The sequence below is a fragment of the Phallusia mammillata genome, chromosome 1, assembly GCF_965637545.1.
Source record: "Phallusia mammillata chromosome 1, kaPhaMamm4.hap1.1, whole genome shotgun sequence".
NCBI lineage: Eukaryota > Metazoa > Chordata > Ascidiacea > Phlebobranchia > Ascidiidae > Phallusia > Phallusia mammillata.
Window position 1 is genome coordinate 12,347,357 of NC_137252.1, and position 18,553 is coordinate 12,365,909.

The window sequence follows — 18,553 nt, forward strand, 5'->3', positions numbered from 1 at the left end:
TCAACAAATAGGTGCATATTACCAAACTGTAAACAAATCAGGATAATGTGCCAACAAAGGCACACTTATAGTATAAACTAATGACTACATTACACAATCGCAGTATATATATTTTTTACATCAATTTACGTGTCACATTGATGTACTTTGACAAACAAGTTTACTACTACATGATAAAAGTCATCACAAATTAAATATTGTATGCAATCCATCAAGAATAAACCTCAGAATTTATTCGAGCAATTATGATCACTAAATTTAATTAAACATTAAAAATACACGAAAGTAGAAATGTGAACAAAGGTTTGTCAACTTAAACTTATTATTACTCTTGATAATTTAACTTCTAAATAATAGTAGATGCCTAAATGTAAAGAGCAGCGAGCAACACACTAGTGGTGGATTTGTATAGAATTGAACACTATTCCCAACACTTTAGAAATCATAATTAAATTAATACACCAACAAACTTTCTTTTTTAAACTTCACATTTTTTATTGAATATGACAAACAACTTTACATTACCAAGGTGCACACAGGCATTGTAAATCATTTTTTAGATGAATTCTCATTCCACTAACTATAGTTTATCAGATCATATTCATTGCATGCTTTTTTGTTGAGATATACGGAAGTTGGCACCGTGTATTTTGTGTTAACTTACTTTTACAGTAACACAAAAGTTTTTGTACTTAACATACATGTATCAGCACAACAAAAAAATGGTTGGTCAAAAAATACCTCCTGTTGTTAAATACATTGTGTCAATGGTGTTTGAAATTGATAAGCCCGCCAAAAGTTTACAGTTAAAAGTAAAACTGGAAATGTGTTGCCTAATATTTTTTGATGTGTGGTGTGTAGGTTTCACCCACTAAATATTTTAAGTTCTTTTAAAATAATATTGCAACAACCCACCATAAAGGTATCTTAGGAAGATGTTCCTCAATTTTATCGATAAGCCTCAACCACACTCCAAATACATACCGTAACAAATATTCTTTAACACAGTTTTTTAGTTTACAATTTATAAAATAGTTTTTGTAATATTGTGCCTGCATAACATAAGATAAATACTATACTACACCATACACTGATTTTCAGTGACTTGAAAGATATCGAAAATAAAATAATGCACACAAATGTGTACATAAGATAACGACACATTTACTCACATTTGTCATCTAATTAATACTGTTTTTTTAATACTGAATTGCACATCACTTGGTTTTGAACATAAAAACTATTACCTACACGTAAAACGAACCAAAAAAACAATTTCACGTGGTCTCTTGGAATAGTTCGCGTGACTAGGCAACCACGAACGCGATAAATTACGTCATTTACAATGGATGCACGAACCGTTAAGTTTCGGATGGTAACCGCTAATTGTAATATTTCTGGAGTTTTAGCATGGAATTCTAAAAAAATCTATGGTTTTAGCATACAGTATTATGAGTAATCTGTGGTTTTAGCTTAGGCGAATGTTGGAATTAAAATCAAGTAATAAAACATCAGTAAGTTCCAAGACTGTGGGCAAATAAAATTTTAACCAAACTTTAAAACGTTAAAACCCAAAACAGCCTACAAATTCTATCCAAAAAAATTATAACAACTGAGGTGAAAAAAGCCGGAACTATACATTCTGGTAAGAAGTCTAGTGTACGTCTCACCGCAAAAGTAGGCTAGTTACAAATAACAAACATATTGAAGCATCGTCACTGTACATATTTATTAGAGATGTACCGAATATTCGGTTTGCCGAATTTATTCGGCCGAATCGGCCACTTTTGCAAAGATTCGGTTTCGGCCGAATAATTTGTTGCGATTCGGCCGAAACCGAATCTTTTATGAACACACATTTGAAGCGTTAAGCGTGTCTTTCCTGCTTAGTGCCAACGAAAATCCTGTCAGTTATTATATTTTTTACCACATTATCGTTTTCCCCACTGCAGACAACTAAATAGTAATTCATTGCCGGGTTGGAAATTATGCTTGAGGCAATGTTAAACCCCACAGAACTGAAATAAGGACGAAACACAACCATTCTGCACTAATTGCCTGGTAGATAAACTTATGTTTTCATGTCAAACGCGTACCGTACGACTTCGCGTGACGTCATAAATGATTCGGTTGATTCGGCCGAATTTATTCGGCAAAACCGCCGAATATTCGGTTTCGGCCGAATCGAAATTTCGCCGATTCGGTACATCACTAATATTTATGCCTTCTATGTTTCCCGCCGTTAGCCTTTCACTTGGTTGGTTGACGCAATGTTGTGCAACCTTGTGTAATTATCTGTCACAGTCGAGTTAAGTGACGTCACATCATTGGTATTGTTTCACTGACATTACTGCTGGCAGCGTGACTGCCTCGTGAACATTACTGACTAAAAGGCAGCACGTGCTTATCTTAAGTAGCTATAAATGTTTTTTTGTTTTTTTTAATGTGTTTAAGCGGTTAGGAATAAGCTTTGATATTGACTTGAACCACTGTCAATGCTTGATTTGTGCATTTGGGTACCTGTAAGCAACTGTGTAACATTTGCTGAAAATGTGATTGATTTTTTCATGCTGTCCCTTTCGTTAACAGTGAATTCTGTGATCCAACGCTGTGATAATTCTGAACTACTGAAACCGTTTCCGGTAAGAGATTGTGATTGTTTGTTGCTCGTTGTTAATGTTGTGTAGTGGGTTTTAACTTGATGTCGAAATTTGCAGAACTGTAAATCCATTTGCATCCACGATCGCTTTCAACTAAATTGTGACTCTAGTCCTATAGTAGTTCAGAAAGAGTTAAATTTAATCGCAGTGATCCTTTATTTTGACTAGTGCGTGTCCGTCTGTACAAACCGCTTTCATCTTCCTCGCCTTGCTGTTGTGCTCTGCCGCTCTCGAGTGCCACCACCTGTCTGTGCCGCCTGAATGAATGGGTAGAGCTACTAACAATAGAACTCACAAAGTCACAACACGCCGGCTTGGGAATTTCCGGTAGGTGGTGCATAACATAAGCAATTTGCTGACTCAGCAATTATTGTCACCGTATACGCAACACATAACACATAAATATTTTATAAAATCTGCAGCTTTAAATGTCACTACTTTGGTTAGAATTTCGATAAATAGCTCCCCTGACCTTCGGATGTATATTTTCGTAAACTTTCAATCGTGTTTACATTTTCTATACCAGGTCTGCTTTTTATTTTTTCTCCGTATAACTTAAACACAACAAACCACGCGATTTGCAACTTTTCAAACTATGCCAGCCCATTTTGTCAAACCAAAACGCCGTCCTCACGTTCTCCAGGTTTTGTCTTTGATCCAGCTTTGCAATTATTATCCAACCCTCTAAAATGCAAAACACATGATTTTCGTTTAAGCTTTTTAGTCGTAAAATGAATTTCGAGACGAACAATTTCTGACCAACAAAATTCAAAGCTCAGTACATTATTACTTAGTTGTTCCTATAGGAATTGTATACAGTTTTGAACGTACAACTACCGAAAATGAACTGTTGCTGACGGACATAATGTATTGACAAATTTATTTGTCAGTATAACTACTGTTTTCGATGGTTGGTTTGACTTTTTTGCTTACCCAGGCAATGCCAGAGCCTCAGTGACGTTGAGTGGAAGTTCCGACTTTTGAGTCTCTGGCAAAAACGCGAAGGTCAGCACTGAAAACAATAAACATCCTGCTGTGCCAAATGATGGAGCTAGAGTGTTACCAGATTCACCTGACAAAACATGATAGATAATCTTAAATCTAAAAATAATTAAGGTTGAATTGGAATTAACTAGAAACTAAAACGATAATTTTAACAGCATGTTAGCCTCACCTACCAGTGTAAATTAGAAAAGGAGCCACAAATCCTCCGAGTCGTGAACCAACTGAGTTAATACCTAGCAAAGACTGACGAGATTTAGTTGGAAATAACTCACTCGTGTAAACATAAATAACGTTGAAAGCAACTGATATCATGAGTTGACTTATCATAGCAAGAACTGTGGCAACTGTTCCGTTATCTAAAAAAGCAATGAAAATCGCTGTAACTGACTTGATAGAGCTACTAACACAATAACTCACGGCTCAGGCCGGCTAATTTCCGATAAGTGGCGCAACGGAGTATAGGCGTTTGCAATGGCAATAATTGCTGACTCAGCAATTTTTGTCGTAGCAAACGCCTATGCTCCGTTGTGCCACAGGCCTGTGCCGTGAGTTGTTGTATTAGAACAGTGGTTCTCAACTCGTTTCGGGCCATGGACCACCGCGCAAGTACAAATAATATCGTGGACCATTTTACTTTTGAGCAAGATTGAAGCACACGAACAAAACTATTATTTGGGCTTGAAACATAATTCTTTAAAAACCGATTTTCAAGAAGTGAGATACAATTATCAACAGCTAACATTTCGATACTCCTTCTATATGTAATATGCAATAATCTCTAGTTTATCAACAAACTTAGTGGACCACCCAAAAAGACATCACCGACCACTAGTGGTCCATGGACCACCAGTTGAGAACCACTGTGTTAGAAGCTCCACCAAAACAGCCTGTAATAATCCTAGGCCTATTTTACAACAATGGTTTCTTTTTTCCAATTGTTTTGCATGGCAAATGGTGCCTTTGCTGTTGTAATACACAAATTAAAAAGTTGTGTTTTAAGGATTTGAGTTTATCCAACATCCATCTTATCAGCCATTCTACAAACTTGAGGTGGTGCGACAATATAGTTCATAGTATCAAGGACAATTTGAAAAACGATTAGGAAAGTTAAGAAAAATTAAAACAATTAAGGAAGCATTTAAGGTTGTTTTTGTCATTTTGATTATCTCGAAAAACGTTTTCCCTAGCAACTTTATATTCAGTGGAAGATATTTTAGTAGGCTACTTACAACCAGACAACAAAGAAGCCACCGCGACGGAACATGCAGTCATGCTCATAGAAATCATATACGCTTGTCGACGACCACGAGTTTCAACGGAGAAATAGAAAAGAAACGTTGCAACTAACTCAGTTAATCCGCCAAAGAAAATGTTCAGAAATCGATCACCGGTTAGTTTGTTCAAATTCAACTTCATTGTGTAGTAGGAGATGCTGACCATAAACCTGTCAAAACATAATTTAAAGAAACCTATATTTTGACAAACCCGCCATAAAAGCATAATAAGGTTTCCGATAGGCAAAAATTATCGAAAACTTTATATTTGCTGTTATTTGTTTTGACTACCGTGTTTAAATACTATACGTTTGTTAACATTGTTGATCAGTGTAACGACCTTGGTGTATTTGTGAATCATTAAATATAGCAAACTCACCATGCGAAGAAAACGATCATACATCTTCTAAGCATTGTGCCGTTTTTAAAAAGTTCAGCCAACGTGGAACATAAACCGTTGCTTTCCCCGTTTTCATTTGCAACGAGGTTCTTAGTTACATCTTTGGAGTTTGGTTCAGTCTCTTTGTGGTTAAACATGGCAACTTTTTGTAAAATGCGTCTAGCTTCTTCACGCTTTCCAGAGGCAAAAAGCCATTGCGGTGTTTCGTCGATTAACCTGTAGAAAATTGAAAACATATCGAGTGATAGACATAAACCCGACATGTATCATTGCCATACCAGTAATAGGGAATGTAAACAATTCCAAATAATCCTGTAAACCTTAAAAACCATCTCCAGTCTGGGAAGCAATAAGCGACAACAGCAATTAACATGCTTCCAATTGAATAACCCGTTTCCAAAGCGAAGTACGAAAAAGAACGAAGTCTGGTTGGCATAAATTCCGATCCTTTAAAATAAGTTATAAGTTAGAAACAACGTTTTAATAAATGTATAAGCTACTGAGAAGGTTTAATTTGAATGAAGCCCAAACTTTCTTCAGCTTACAACAAATTAATTCGGTTGCGGTTGAGTGTTATGTTTAGGCTTGTCAATTTTGTTTGTCGCGTAACTGATCGTGAACAGTATAGCAGTTCTTACCAATTAGGATGGCCGCAACAAAGTTACCCAAAGCCGAAATACCAGAGAGAAACATTACAATCCCGTGGGTGACGATATTGGTAACAAAGCTGGAACAAAATGTCACCACAAACTGCAGAAGTGTAAAAATAAGAAACGTCCACCTTCTTCCAAAACTAAAAAACGAAATAAAAAATCATTTCGACAGGATGATATAGTCTGACGTAGATTAGTCACTCACGTGTCTGACAATGTCCCAGTGATGATTCCACCACACAATAAACCAACCATGTACATCGACGTTGTGAGTGGCTTTTGCCATGCATTACTGCAAACCATTCCGAACTAATAGATCAAAGCAAGTGTTACAGTTACAGCGTTCCAATGAAGGGGTCATATACGTTAGACTTAATAGTTGTTGAATTTCTACCGTCGTGGACATATACATATTTAACAAACGTTGCTATTTAAAATACCTCCGTAACCGCTGATATTTCCACGCCCTCGTAAGTTAACACATCACAGGCGGAGACACCGAAAGTAACATTTCGCGAAGGATCTGCGTTGCACATTTGGTTTTACTGCAACAACACAGGTTCAAGAAAATCAAAACTTACCTTTTATTTTGACTGACAGTTGGCTCTTGGTCATGTTGTACATGAGACATTTGGATCTTGCGGATTTGTTAGCGTCAAATGGAACGGTTAGGTTGAGTAATTGTTCTTCCCAGTGACTTGTGCTGTTGAAACCCAACGACTCGGCCTGCGTTCGACAAATATTAAAAAAAACTTTTGAATGAGAAAAAGTTTACCAGTAGAACATCGTTCAAATACCTCTTGAACGTTGGTAATGTTGTAAATGGCCATGACGTCACAATGATGAGATGGCGTGTACTGTGTTACCAAGGGTTGCAAAGGTGGAAAACAGTTCGGTATGGTTGCCAACAGCAACAGAACGCATAGGCGTTTCTCGTAACGACCGAAATCATTATCTTTAGAAATAAGTCTCATATTAAAGCCCGACTGCCTGTAACGACATGAAATATGAAACACGAAATGCAAATTTCTTTCAAGATTGGTTTCTATTGAAGCTGATACAGTTTGAATTTGCCTTTTGACTAACTTGAACCCTTAAGTTAAGGCATCAAGAAACTTCGCTGTTCTACATCAAGTGATTTCCAACCTTTATGTGGTGGCGTAAGACTTTAAGTTTAAGCATCGTTACCGCTTGCCACTTTACGGTTATGCATGGTCACGCGTGCCACCCATCAGACAACGGTTACATTCTGAATCGAAAAATGTAGCACAACGAAAAGTTTAGCAAACTAATGCGCAATCAGTAACTGCTTGCTTCCATTTATCCGAGGCAAAACGTCAATTGACTCAATATTTCGTAAGTCGTGGTTTATCTTCGACATTGTACGAAAAGAATTTGAAATAAATACATTCAAAGATCTTTTTGCACTTGCAGTACACCTTAATTCCCTGGTAACTAGTTCAACAGTGAGCGCATAATCGTTGTGATTAAGACGAAACAAGTTAAGAAAAAAACATTTTGTTTATAAGGCATTACTACATGCGTCTTGATTCTGCACCAGCTTAGCATAGCGACTCGCAATCTGGTGCTATAAGTAACGAACGTTTTTTTGCCAGAATATGCGATTTGTTTACATACAAACAAGTAAAATAGCGAAAGGTTTTGGCGTATCATCAAGAATGCCGTCGCGGACCACCGGTTGACGTCACAATGGACCACTGTTCTACACTCACGAAAAAAATGTTTGCAGTCGCTGAACTTAAAAATGGCAATGTTCTCAAGTTGAAGCTGTTTAAAATTTCTGTGGTAGACAACGCCTTCCCAAACAAAAATTCCTCTCTAATCTTTTTAGTTTGTAGACAACTGAAATTCTTACATAGAGCGCAAATTGATCCACAGCACGCTATCGTGCATAAACAGTCCAGAAAATTGTAATTTTCCCACAATGGTATTTATACGAACCAATTGCATACCCAGTTTCGGAATGCAGCGATAAGGAAATGTAGCACAAAAATGTCAGGAAATACCATATGTGTAAGCTAGTGATCGAAGCCTCGACTGTACAAAAAATGACATAAATATTTTCATGAGTAGTTTCTGCATGGCCCTTTTGTTAACAGTTTTCTGTCTACTTATTCTGAAATCATGGATTATAAGCACTTACATACAGTGATACAACAATGATACACATTCTTGAATGTTAAAAACGAAATGGAAACTCGCGTACAAGTTCCGTTACAGATTCAACATGTTGCTGCGGCTGCTTGAAGACTTACCACCAATATCACTTATGGTTAATTCACAACATGTAGGTACATGTTTTCCATTTAAACATGGAATAGGTTAGTGTGGGTTTTGAACTTGTAACAGTGCAATATCTTTCAAGAAAGTGGCGAACTGTTTCGTATAATGTTACACTTTGTAAAGAAACAAAAAAATGACGTCAGTAGTTGTTATGGCAAACAAACAAGCCATTAAATAAAAATTTGTACTGCATTGGAAATTCAATGAAAACGCACAGTTATTAGCGTTAAGCGCATAAAACCTGACCTGAAAATTATCCAATTTATAGCTTCCTTATAGAACGCTTTCTAAAGGCGCTGGCGAATGAGTCGGTTTGAAAAAGCTTAATTTATTTGTTGACGTTTTTTTGGAGCCTGGTTGAACGTATTACATTTTTCGTGCTGGTTGCATCCGATGGAAAATTATGAAGTGTTGTTGCATGATTGCAAGCAAGTTTGTTTGTAATCCTTAATCAAAAAGTTAGTAAAGCATTGCCTAGTTTGTGTGCACATTTTGTAAAACAAAAACATAAACAAAATATGCTTTGTGTTGCTAACAATATTTGTTTCTCAAAAACCAATAATGTGGTTTTTGATAATGTTTTGTAAAATGTGAACAAATACAACTCGCAAAGTCAGTTTTAATGTAACTTGCCATGTCGCCAGTTTGATGGATGTGTTATGTACAGGAAATAAGTCGTACATCACGTGGCTGCTGTTCGTGGTCTCTGATGCTGATGATCTTTGTATTTGGGGCGAGTGTTTGCAAATCGGCGATATAGGCCTACCTTTCAGCTTTAAAATAGTAAGATATAAGTTACAACAATATACGAGTCGTAGATAAAAAATTAATTAACAAAGAGGTTTGATACTAAAGCCATTTTAGTGATGAAATGCGACTAACAAATTAAATAAATTAATTATAAGATGTTTGCATTTTGCTTGTGTTTTAATCGTTTTTAATTTTTTATTCTTTGAAAAAAGGGGTTGTAATAAACATTACAATAAACCGAAATGAGTAATAACAAGGCATCGGATGATTCTTCAGATGGAGCGTTGGCTGCGGAGTTCCGTTGCACCATCAGCAAAGCTTCCAATTTTGCGATGATATTTGGCTCCTGGAAACCTTATTGTTTTGTGGTCCATCGAAATGCTGCTTTTTTAATTGCGTTTTTGACAGGTTCAAAGATCGATTTCTGAACATTATCTTTGGCGGATTGACTGAGTTAGTTGCAACGTCCCTTATCTATTTGTCCGTTGAAACTAGTGTCGTATATGACAAGCGTATATGATTTCTGTGAGCATGCTGACTGCATAGTCGATCCGCAGAGCTACTAACACCATATTAACTGGTTGTCCATATATGTATCGGAATTGTTCAAGTTGTCAGTATACCGCATTGGTATTGGAATACCTTGTGGTATACTGGCAACTTGGACAATTAACACCATTGGTTAACGATTCTTAGTTATTTTAGGAGCGTGGCTAAATGCAGTTGGATGTGTGATATGCATTATTAGCGCCGTCGACGGCATTTATTTCTGGATAACTCCATGGAATAATATACTCATACTGGTTATGCAAATCAACAAAACTACAAATAAGTGAGTTAAAGCATCAGCAATGTACCAGTAGCAATCACGGAAGTTCTACTACAGTTTACGACATGTCAATTCTTCTGTATGTCATAAATAAAAAGCAGACTGATGCATACACTGCATGTAACAAGATTCACAAATAAACACCACAAAACATGTGATTTGCAAGTTTTTAAACTACATCAATCCATTTTGTTAAACCAAAACGCCGTCCTCCCGTTCCACTGGTTTTGTATTTGATCGACCAGATTTGCAAGTAATATCCAACCCTCTGAAATGCAAAACACACGATTTTCATTTAAGCTTTTCAGTCGTAAAATGAATTTTATGACCAACATTTTCGGATGCATAAAATTTTAGGTTCAGAATAATATAACTTATTTGTTTTTACAGTTTTGAAACGTACAAGAAGTATTTTAGAAGCTTTGTTTAACTTTTTGCTTACCCAGGCAATGCCAGAGCCTCAGTGACGTTGAGTGGAAGTTCCGACTTTTGAATCTCTGGCAAAAACGCGAAGGTCAGCACTGAAAACAATAAACAGCCTGCTGTGCCAAATGATGGAGCTAGAGTGTGACCAGATTCACCTGACAAAACATGATAGATAATCTTAAATCTAAATATAGATAAGGTTGAATTGGAATAGACTAGAAACAAAAACGATAATTTACAGCATGTTACCATCACCTACCAGTGTAAATTAGAAAAGGAGCCAGAAACCCTCCGAGCCGTGCCCCAACTGAGTGGATACCAAGCAAAGATTGACGGGATTTAGTTGGGAATAACTCACTTGTGTAAACATAAACAACGTTAAAAGCAACGGATATCAAGAGTTGACTTATCATAGCAAGAACCGTGGTAACTGTCCCGTTATCTAAAAAAATAACAATGGAAATCACTTTAATAGACGGTAGAACTATACCAACAGAAGACCCCACGGCACAAGCCTGCTAATTTTCTGGTTACTGGCGCAACGGAGCATAAAGATTTGTTTCGCTTGCTCAGTCAGCAATTCGCTAAATCAACAATTAATGACTGTTCTCCGTTGCGCCACTTATCGAAAATTAGCAGGTCTGTGCCGTGGATTCTTGTTAGTAGCTTTACCAACAGACTTTTACCCAAAACAGTCTCCAATAATCCTAGGCCTATTTGACAACAGTGGTTTCTATTTTTTGAATCGTTTTTTATGACAACCGGCGCCTTTGCTGTTGTAATAGCCTACAGAAATTAAAAAGTTGTATCCTATGGATGGGAATTTCGGAAACATCCATCTTATCCACTAACTTACAGACTTAAGGTGGTGCGACAATATAGTTCATAGTATGATGGGCACCTTAAAAAATTAAAAAGTTAACAAAGAGTACAGAAGAACTAGGAAACAATTTTGGATTTTTTATCCTTTTGACTGACTCATGAAACATTTTTTAGCAATTTAAGATTAAATGGAAACTATGATAGGATATACTTACAACTAGACAACACGGAAGCCACCGCGACGGAACATGCAGTCATGCTCATAGAAATCATATACGCTTGTCGGCGACCACGAATTTCAACGAAGAAATAGTATAGGAACGTTGCAACTAACTCAGTCAATCCGCCAAAGAAAATGTTCAGAAATCGATCACCGGTTAGTTTGTTCAAATTTAACTTCATTGTGTAGTATGAGATGCTGACCATAAACCTGTCAAAACGCAATTATAAAAACAATATTTTCACAAACCCAATATCAAAACAATACGGCTCCTGATAAAGCAAAAATTATCGCAAACTTTATATTTGCTGTTATTTGTTTTGACTACCGTGCTTAAATACGACACGTTTGTTAATACTTTGATCGGTGTAACGGCTTCAACTGTCTGTGCAGTTTTGTGAATCATTAAATATAGCAAACTCACCATGCGAAAAAACCGATCAAACATCTTCTAAGCATTGTGCCGTTTTTAAAAAGTTCAGCCAACGTGGAACATAAACCGTTGCTTTCCCCGTTTTCATTTGCAACGAAGTTCTTAGTAACATCTTTGGAGTTTGGTTCAGTCTCTTTGTGGTTAAACATGGCAACTTTTTGTAAAACGCGTCTAGCTTCTTCACGCTTTCCAGAGGCAAAAAGCCATTGCGGTGTTTCGTCGATTAACCTGTAAAAAATTAAAAACACATCGAGCGATAGACATAAACCCGACATGTATCATGACCGTACATACCAGTAATAGGGAATGTAAACAATTCCAAATAATCCTGTAAACCTTAAAAACCATCTCCAGTCTGGGAAGCAATAAGCGATAACAGCAATTAACATGCTTCCAATTGAATAACCCGTTGCCACAGCGAAGTACGAAAAAGAACGAAGTCTGGCTGGCATAAATTCCGATCCTTTGAAATAAGTAAGTTTGCTACACGTGAAAACAAGGTTTAAATAAAATATTCGACACACAGAAGGTTTAATTGAAATCAGCCCATTTTTTTCTTCAGCTTATACAACACACTAATTCGGTTGCGTTTAAGTGTTATATTTATAGTTTTGTCAATTTTGTTTGTCGCATAACTGATCGTGAACAGTATAACACTTCTTACCTATTAGAATGGCCGCAACAAAGTTACCCATATTCGAAATACCAATTAAAAGCATTAAAGTCCCGTGAGTGATGATATTGGTACCAAAGCTGGAACAAAATGTCACCACAAACTGTAGAAAGTTACAAACCAGGAACGTCCGTTTTCTTCCAAAACTAAATAAGAAATAAAAAAATCATTTCGACAGGGTGATATAGACCAGGGGTTCTTAACCAGGGGTGCACGCACCCCCAAGGGGTACGAGAACTGTTCCTAGGGGGTTCCTCAACTCTTTGTTGACACTCACGTGTTAATTAAATTACAATGGTTTTGTTATTTAAGCAATTACAGAAGGGGGTGCGAAAATTGGTTGGCGATTTGAATGGGTTGCCGCAAGGAAAAAGGTTAAGATCTACTGATATAGACTAACGTGGATTATTAGTTACTCACGTGTCTGACAATGTCCCAGTGATGATTCCACCACACAGCAAACCAATCATATACATCGATGTTGTCAACGGCTTTTGCCATGCATTACTGCAAACCATTCCGAACTAATAGATCAAAGCAAGTGTTACGGTTACCTATGGTCGCTTCCATTGTTGAATTTATAATGTCGTGGACATACACATATTTAACGAAATAAACTAACTAAGTACAGAATATGCTCAATACATTTTAAATAGGCCTACCTCTGTAACCGCTGATATTTCCACGCCCTCGTAATGTATCACGTCACAGTCGGAGACACCGAAAGTAACATTTCGTGAAGGGTCTGCGTTGCACATTTGGTTTTACTGCATAACAACACAGGTTCAAGAAAATCAAAACTTACCTTTTATTTTGACAGACAGTTGGCGCTTTGTCATGTTGTACATGAGACATTCGGATCTTGCGGATTTTTTAACGTCAGTTGGAACGGTTAGATTGAGTAATTGTTCTTCCCAGTGACTTGTGCTGTTGAAACCCAACGACTCGACCTGCGTTCGACAAATATCAAATTAGTTTCTAATAGGAAATCTGTTTGTACGCGTAAAACATTTTTTTACAGTACAATCCCAATACTTCTTCGAAGTTGGTGATATTGTAAATGGCCATGACGTCACAATGATGTGATGGCGTGTACTGTGTTACCAAGGGTTGCAAAGGTGGAAAGCACATGGGTATGGTTGCCAACAGCAACAGAACGCACAGGCGTTTCTCGTAACGACCGAAATCATTATCTTTAGAAATAAGTCTCATATTGAAGCCCGACTGCCTGTAATGAAACGAAATATGAAAAATGAAATGCAAATACCTATATTGTGTCATGAACGCACACACCTGTAAGAGGTTACCTGTATAGACTGCCACGTTTAAGACGCGGCACACGGTTATATACGACACGTGACGTAATAGCACAGGGACGATATCTAGCGATAAATGTATATATCATAACTTCCCTTTGTTTTGCGGGGGCTAGTGTGCGCGCGTGTGCTGTGTTACTGTTTACTTGAAAGCTCGTTAATTCTTCTGCTTCTCGTGGCTCGTATCGGTCGTCTGCAGTAGCGAGTAAGTTCATTATTACGATTCTTAACGCTTGCTGCATAGAGGCGACATGATCCACAAAATACCAATGTAGTTCTTGTCTTTTATTCTGGTTACGCAACACACATCAAGTCTCATTTATCTAAACATTGGCTTTTAAACTGATACTCGTTTTTCGTGCGATCATTCCAGAACAGTACCTTCTTTTACTCACATCAGTTATTAGTTTGTTTTAAGTTAAACGCTTGCAAAGATATGCAGCACTGCAATGGGTTGCACAACTATTTCGAAACGCCCGGTTTACGCAACAGCCTGTCTTATGGCCAGGCTGTTGGAACATATGAGGAAGACGGGAACATGTAACAACGACACCGAATATAAACTTCCAATAGTTACTGAATCATGAGAACACATGGTAGCATATGTCGCAAAAGCAGCATATAATTTTCATGGGACGAAAAGTCATGATTGCAAAGTTAAAATTTTCCATTACTTAATACTTAGCCAAACCAAAGTGCCAAAATGATGGTTTAAAAGCACGTGCTCACGCAAAATTGCTTCATTTAAATCTCGCAGATCCAAGTAAACTCTTAGTTTTCCGTTTTTCTTTTCTACTGTTACAAGAGAGTTCACCCACTTAGTTGGTTCCTCTATTCTTTTGATTACTTGCATGATTTCCACTCTTTGTAGCTCATGCTGTAGTTTGTTCTTGAGTGCAATTGGAATTTTTCTGCTGCGACGGAATACGGGACAAATTCTGCTATCGGTCGTTAATCGGTGACAACCTGGAACACAACCCAACCCTTGAAATAAATCTAAAAACCTGGACAGCAAATTTTGTTCGTCACTGACAATCGGTTGAAGTCTATTTAATAGGCAAAGAGCTACAGTTCCATGTAACCCTATAATAAGCAATGTATTAATCTCCACAACAACAAATGATAGAGTAAATAACTGTTCTCTGTATTGCAGTGTTAAACCAACGCTCCCACAAACTGGAATATTGTGGCCAGCAGTATATGAGATCAATCGAATATTGGTGAAGGAAATATATGGACGTCCTTGAAGTTTTTAAAAATCATTTCGTGACAAAATATTTACCTGGGCTCCCGTATCTATCTTAAAAAGAAGTATACGTGAAAACACAAACATGTCAACAAGCCAATCTTTTGTTGAACTGGTAGTACTTGTTGTTGTACAGATTGCATGTTGTACGTCTGAATAGTATCTGCACGTTGCGCTTTCGACAGATCAGTTGCGCAGCAACATCGAGCGAAGTGGTTTCTTCAAGCACCGCCTTTCCGAGGCAGGACACGCTCTGACGTCATGTCCAATTTCTGTGGTTGACAACGCCTTCCCAAACAAAAATTCCCGTTTAACTGAAATTTTTGTTAGCCTACATATAGCAAATTGGTCCACAACAGGCTATCGTGCCTAAATAGCAGTCCAGAAAATTGCATTTTCCCACAATGATATTTCTACGAACAAATTGCCTAGCCAGTTCCGGAATGCAACGATAAGGAAACGTAGAATAAAAATGTCAGGAAATACCACATATCAGCTAATGTACGAAACATCGACTGTACAAGAAAATGTTAACATAAACGTTGTCATACGCAGTTTTGGCTTGGAACGGTGCAATATAACTTATAGAATATAAATCTTTCAAAAATAGTGGGGAACTTTTTTGTATAACCTTACACTTTGTAAAGAAACAAAAACTGACGTCCGTAGTTGTCCTGGCAAACATACAAGCCATTACATAATAATTTGTACTACATTGAAAATTGAATGAAAACGTGCAAAACCTGACCTTAAAATGAAACAATTTACAGCTTACTTATAGAAAGCTTTCTTAGGCCAGTTGCGAAATAAGTCCGTTTGAAAAAGTGTAATTCATTTGTCGACGTTGTTTCGGAGCCTGGTTGAACGTATTGCAATTATACGGCTGCATATTTCTGATGGAAATTATATAGTGTTGTTGCATGATTGCAAGTAAGTTTGTTTTCAATCCCTAATCAAACAGTTAATAATGCCTTGCCTAGTTTGTGTGCACGTTTTGTTAAACGAAAAAATATGTTATGTGTTGCGAACAATATTTGTTCCTCAAAGACCGATAATGTTATTTTAGATAATGTTTTGTAAACTGTTAACAAATAAAACTCACTAAGTCAGTTTGGAAGTAATTTACAATGTCGTCAGTTCAGCAAGACGGATGCGTTAAATATTCAGGAAATAAGTCGTACATCACGTGTTTGTTGTTCGTGGTCCCTGATGCTGATAATCTTTTTATGTAGGGCGAGTGTTTGCAAATCAGAGATATACACCTTTCAGCTTAGAAACAGCAACATACATTGATTACAGCATACGTATGGTCAGAGATAAGTTTCAATACATAACTTAGTTCAATCTTGCAGTTATTTCCTCAATGATGAAAATGCGACTGATAAACTTATAACCACACCGAGAGTTGTTGCAAGAAATTAAATTTAATACAGAGCTTTTTGCTAGGTCTGTATAAAATATATCCGCCCAACAAAGCGCAGCTCTTTTGTATAAAGGGGGTGTGCCTTTTCGATGTACAAACATAAGCAAATGTCGTGTCCGTGAGTGTTGCAATCAATATTTCACTTTTTTGTAAGAAAGGTGTAAAAGCAATCAACATAATCCAATATGGGTGATAGTAAGACATTGGATGATAATCATTCTGATGAGACCACGTTGGCTACAGAATTGAACGAACCTTGCTACAAAGTGTACAAAAGACGTTGGTTTCTTCTCGCAACGTTATGGGTTCTTAATTTATCCAACGCTTTAGCTTGGCTGTCATTTGGACCAGTGGCTTATAATTCAGCCACGTTTTATCACACAAATCTGAAAACTATTAACTGGTTGTCCATAGTGTACATGGTTATTGGAGTACCTTGTGGTATACTGGCAACTTGGACAATTGACACCATTGGTTTACGATTCTCAGTTATTTTAGGAGCGTGGCTAAATGCTGTTGGATGTATGATACGCATTATTAGCGCCGTGGACGGCATCATACCATCAGCAAAGCTTCCACTTGTGTTTCTTGGCCAATGTTCTGCAGCATTTGCTGGGCCGTTTCTGTTGTTTTCGCCGACTAAACTGGCTGCTCTGTGGTTTCGTGAAGACCAAAGAGCTGTAGCTAACATGCTGGCGACCATTGCTAATCCATTAGGTCTTATGTTCTGTAATATTTTGTCACCAATTTTACTTACAACGCCAGGAAAAATGCTTTATATGCTAAGTATTGAAAGCATTCCAGCTCTTCTTGCTGTGTTGATGGCAACGTTTGGTTGGTGGAGCAGTAGTCCTCCTACACCACCATCGCCCAGTGCTGCAACCAAATCTGAAAATTTCTTTCAAGGGTTGAAAAGTTTGTCCAGAAATTGGATGTACTTGCTTTTGGTGGCAACAGTTGGTGCTGGGATTGCTTTGTTTAGTTCCTTGGTTACCCTGCTATTTCAGATACTTTGCCCTTGGGGTTACAACACATACTATGCGGGCGTTGTTTGTGGCGGCGTTCTTATTGGCGCTGGTTTTATTGGATCTGGAATTGGGGGTGCAATAGTTGACAAAACAAAGCGTTTTACAGAAGTAACAAAAATCGGGTTTGCCCTGGCAATATGTGCTTTGGTGGCTTTTGCAATCTTGCACAATCGCACTCATCAATGGGCAGCCATTGCGGTGGTTTGTGGAATCTTTGGATTTTTTGGAATTCCTGTTTATCCAATTGGCAACGAGCTTGCCGTGGAGGCGACGTATCCAGTAGGCGAAGCAACAAGTTCCGGAATGATATTTATATCTGGACAACTCCAAGGAGTAATACTCATACTGGTCATGCAATCAATTGCAACAAAACTGCAAATAAGTGAGTTGAAACATCAGCAATGTACCAGTAGTAATCACGGAAGTTCTACTCCAGTTTACGACATGTCAATCCCGGTGTATGTCATGGTTGCTTATGGCGGATGTGTTTGTATATTGTACTTAATTTTTTTCCGTACCAAGTACCATCGACTATCAGCGGAGGCAGATTCTCCGAAAACTGGCAACAGAAATAACGAATCTGACCCACTAGCATCTGAAACCACACCTTTAACGATAAAAAACAATTGATGTTTTTTTCCATTTTTATTTACTTATTCTAGAATAATTATTTCGAATCCTGTTCTTTTATCATTTTTAACTGAGCATGCCGGGAATCAGGACAACAGTAAAAGCAATCAACCAGTTTAACAAAGTTGGACCGGGAATACATGTATAAATCCTTGTTAAACTACCTGCGCTTCTGCAGTACGTAAGTTGATTCTTGTAGTGTACACTTTTTAAAAAAATTTTTTTAGTGTTTGTTTGGTTTTTACAAAGGCCCCAAACGTGACATGATATTGCACTAGGCACTCCGGCATTCTCTTCGCGATATTCACAGACAATCTCGAAGCTTCTGCTTTTTAAATCACGAAAATTTTTTTGTTTTGTTAAAATCGGATTAAAGTTAAACTCTGACGACATGTTTGCAAAACGCATCTCAACTGAGTCACTGATGCGTAACAAACAAGCGTCACGTGCTAATCGTTAAG

At 37.5% G+C, this 18,553-nt stretch overlaps 2 protein-coding genes, 1 long non-coding RNA gene and 1 pseudogene across 3 annotated transcripts; 2 read left to right on the forward strand and 2 right to left on the reverse strand.

The window, feature by feature from the left end:
- The first annotated feature begins 2,474 nt into the window (after positions 1-2,474).
- LOC145231435 (uncharacterized) lies at positions 2,475-4,938 on the forward strand. The gene is made up of 3 exons (XR_013860785.1): positions 2,475-2,642; positions 2,829-2,987; positions 4,883-4,938. It is a non-coding gene; the product is annotated as an uncharacterized LOC145231435 (long non-coding RNA).
- LOC145231419 (solute carrier family 22 member 4-like) lies at positions 3,189-6,978 on the reverse strand. Its single transcript, XM_080096340.1, has 11 exons — positions 6,790-6,978; positions 6,574-6,718; positions 6,433-6,515; positions 6,198-6,301; positions 5,978-6,132; positions 5,618-5,786; positions 5,319-5,555; positions 4,895-5,109; positions 3,839-4,021; positions 3,594-3,732; positions 3,189-3,344 (listed from the first exon to the last, which is right to left on the reverse strand). Exons 1-11 carry the CDS (start codon positions 6,964-6,966, stop codon positions 3,272-3,274), a joined length of 1,680 nt encoding a protein of 559 aa, XP_079952466.1. The 5' UTR covers positions 6,967-6,978; the 3' UTR covers positions 3,189-3,271.
- Positions 6,979-9,813: 2,835 nt separating this feature from the next.
- On the reverse strand, positions 9,814-14,618 carry LOC145231990 (solute carrier family 22 member 4-like). The gene is made up of 12 exons (XM_080096504.1): positions 14,440-14,618; positions 13,485-13,677; positions 13,255-13,399; positions 13,112-13,194; positions 12,870-12,973; positions 12,441-12,595; positions 12,071-12,239; positions 11,768-12,004; positions 11,339-11,553; positions 10,561-10,743; positions 10,318-10,456; positions 9,814-10,143 (listed from the first exon to the last, which is right to left on the reverse strand). Exons 1-12 carry the CDS (start codon positions 14,616-14,618, stop codon positions 10,068-10,070), a joined length of 1,878 nt encoding a protein of 625 aa, XP_079952630.1. The 3' UTR covers positions 9,814-10,067.
- A 2,001-nt stretch (positions 14,619-16,619) lies between these two features.
- On the forward strand, positions 16,620-18,092 carry LOC145232063 (solute carrier family 49 member A3 pseudogene; annotated as a pseudogene).
- The last annotated feature ends 461 nt before the right edge of the window (positions 18,093-18,553 follow it).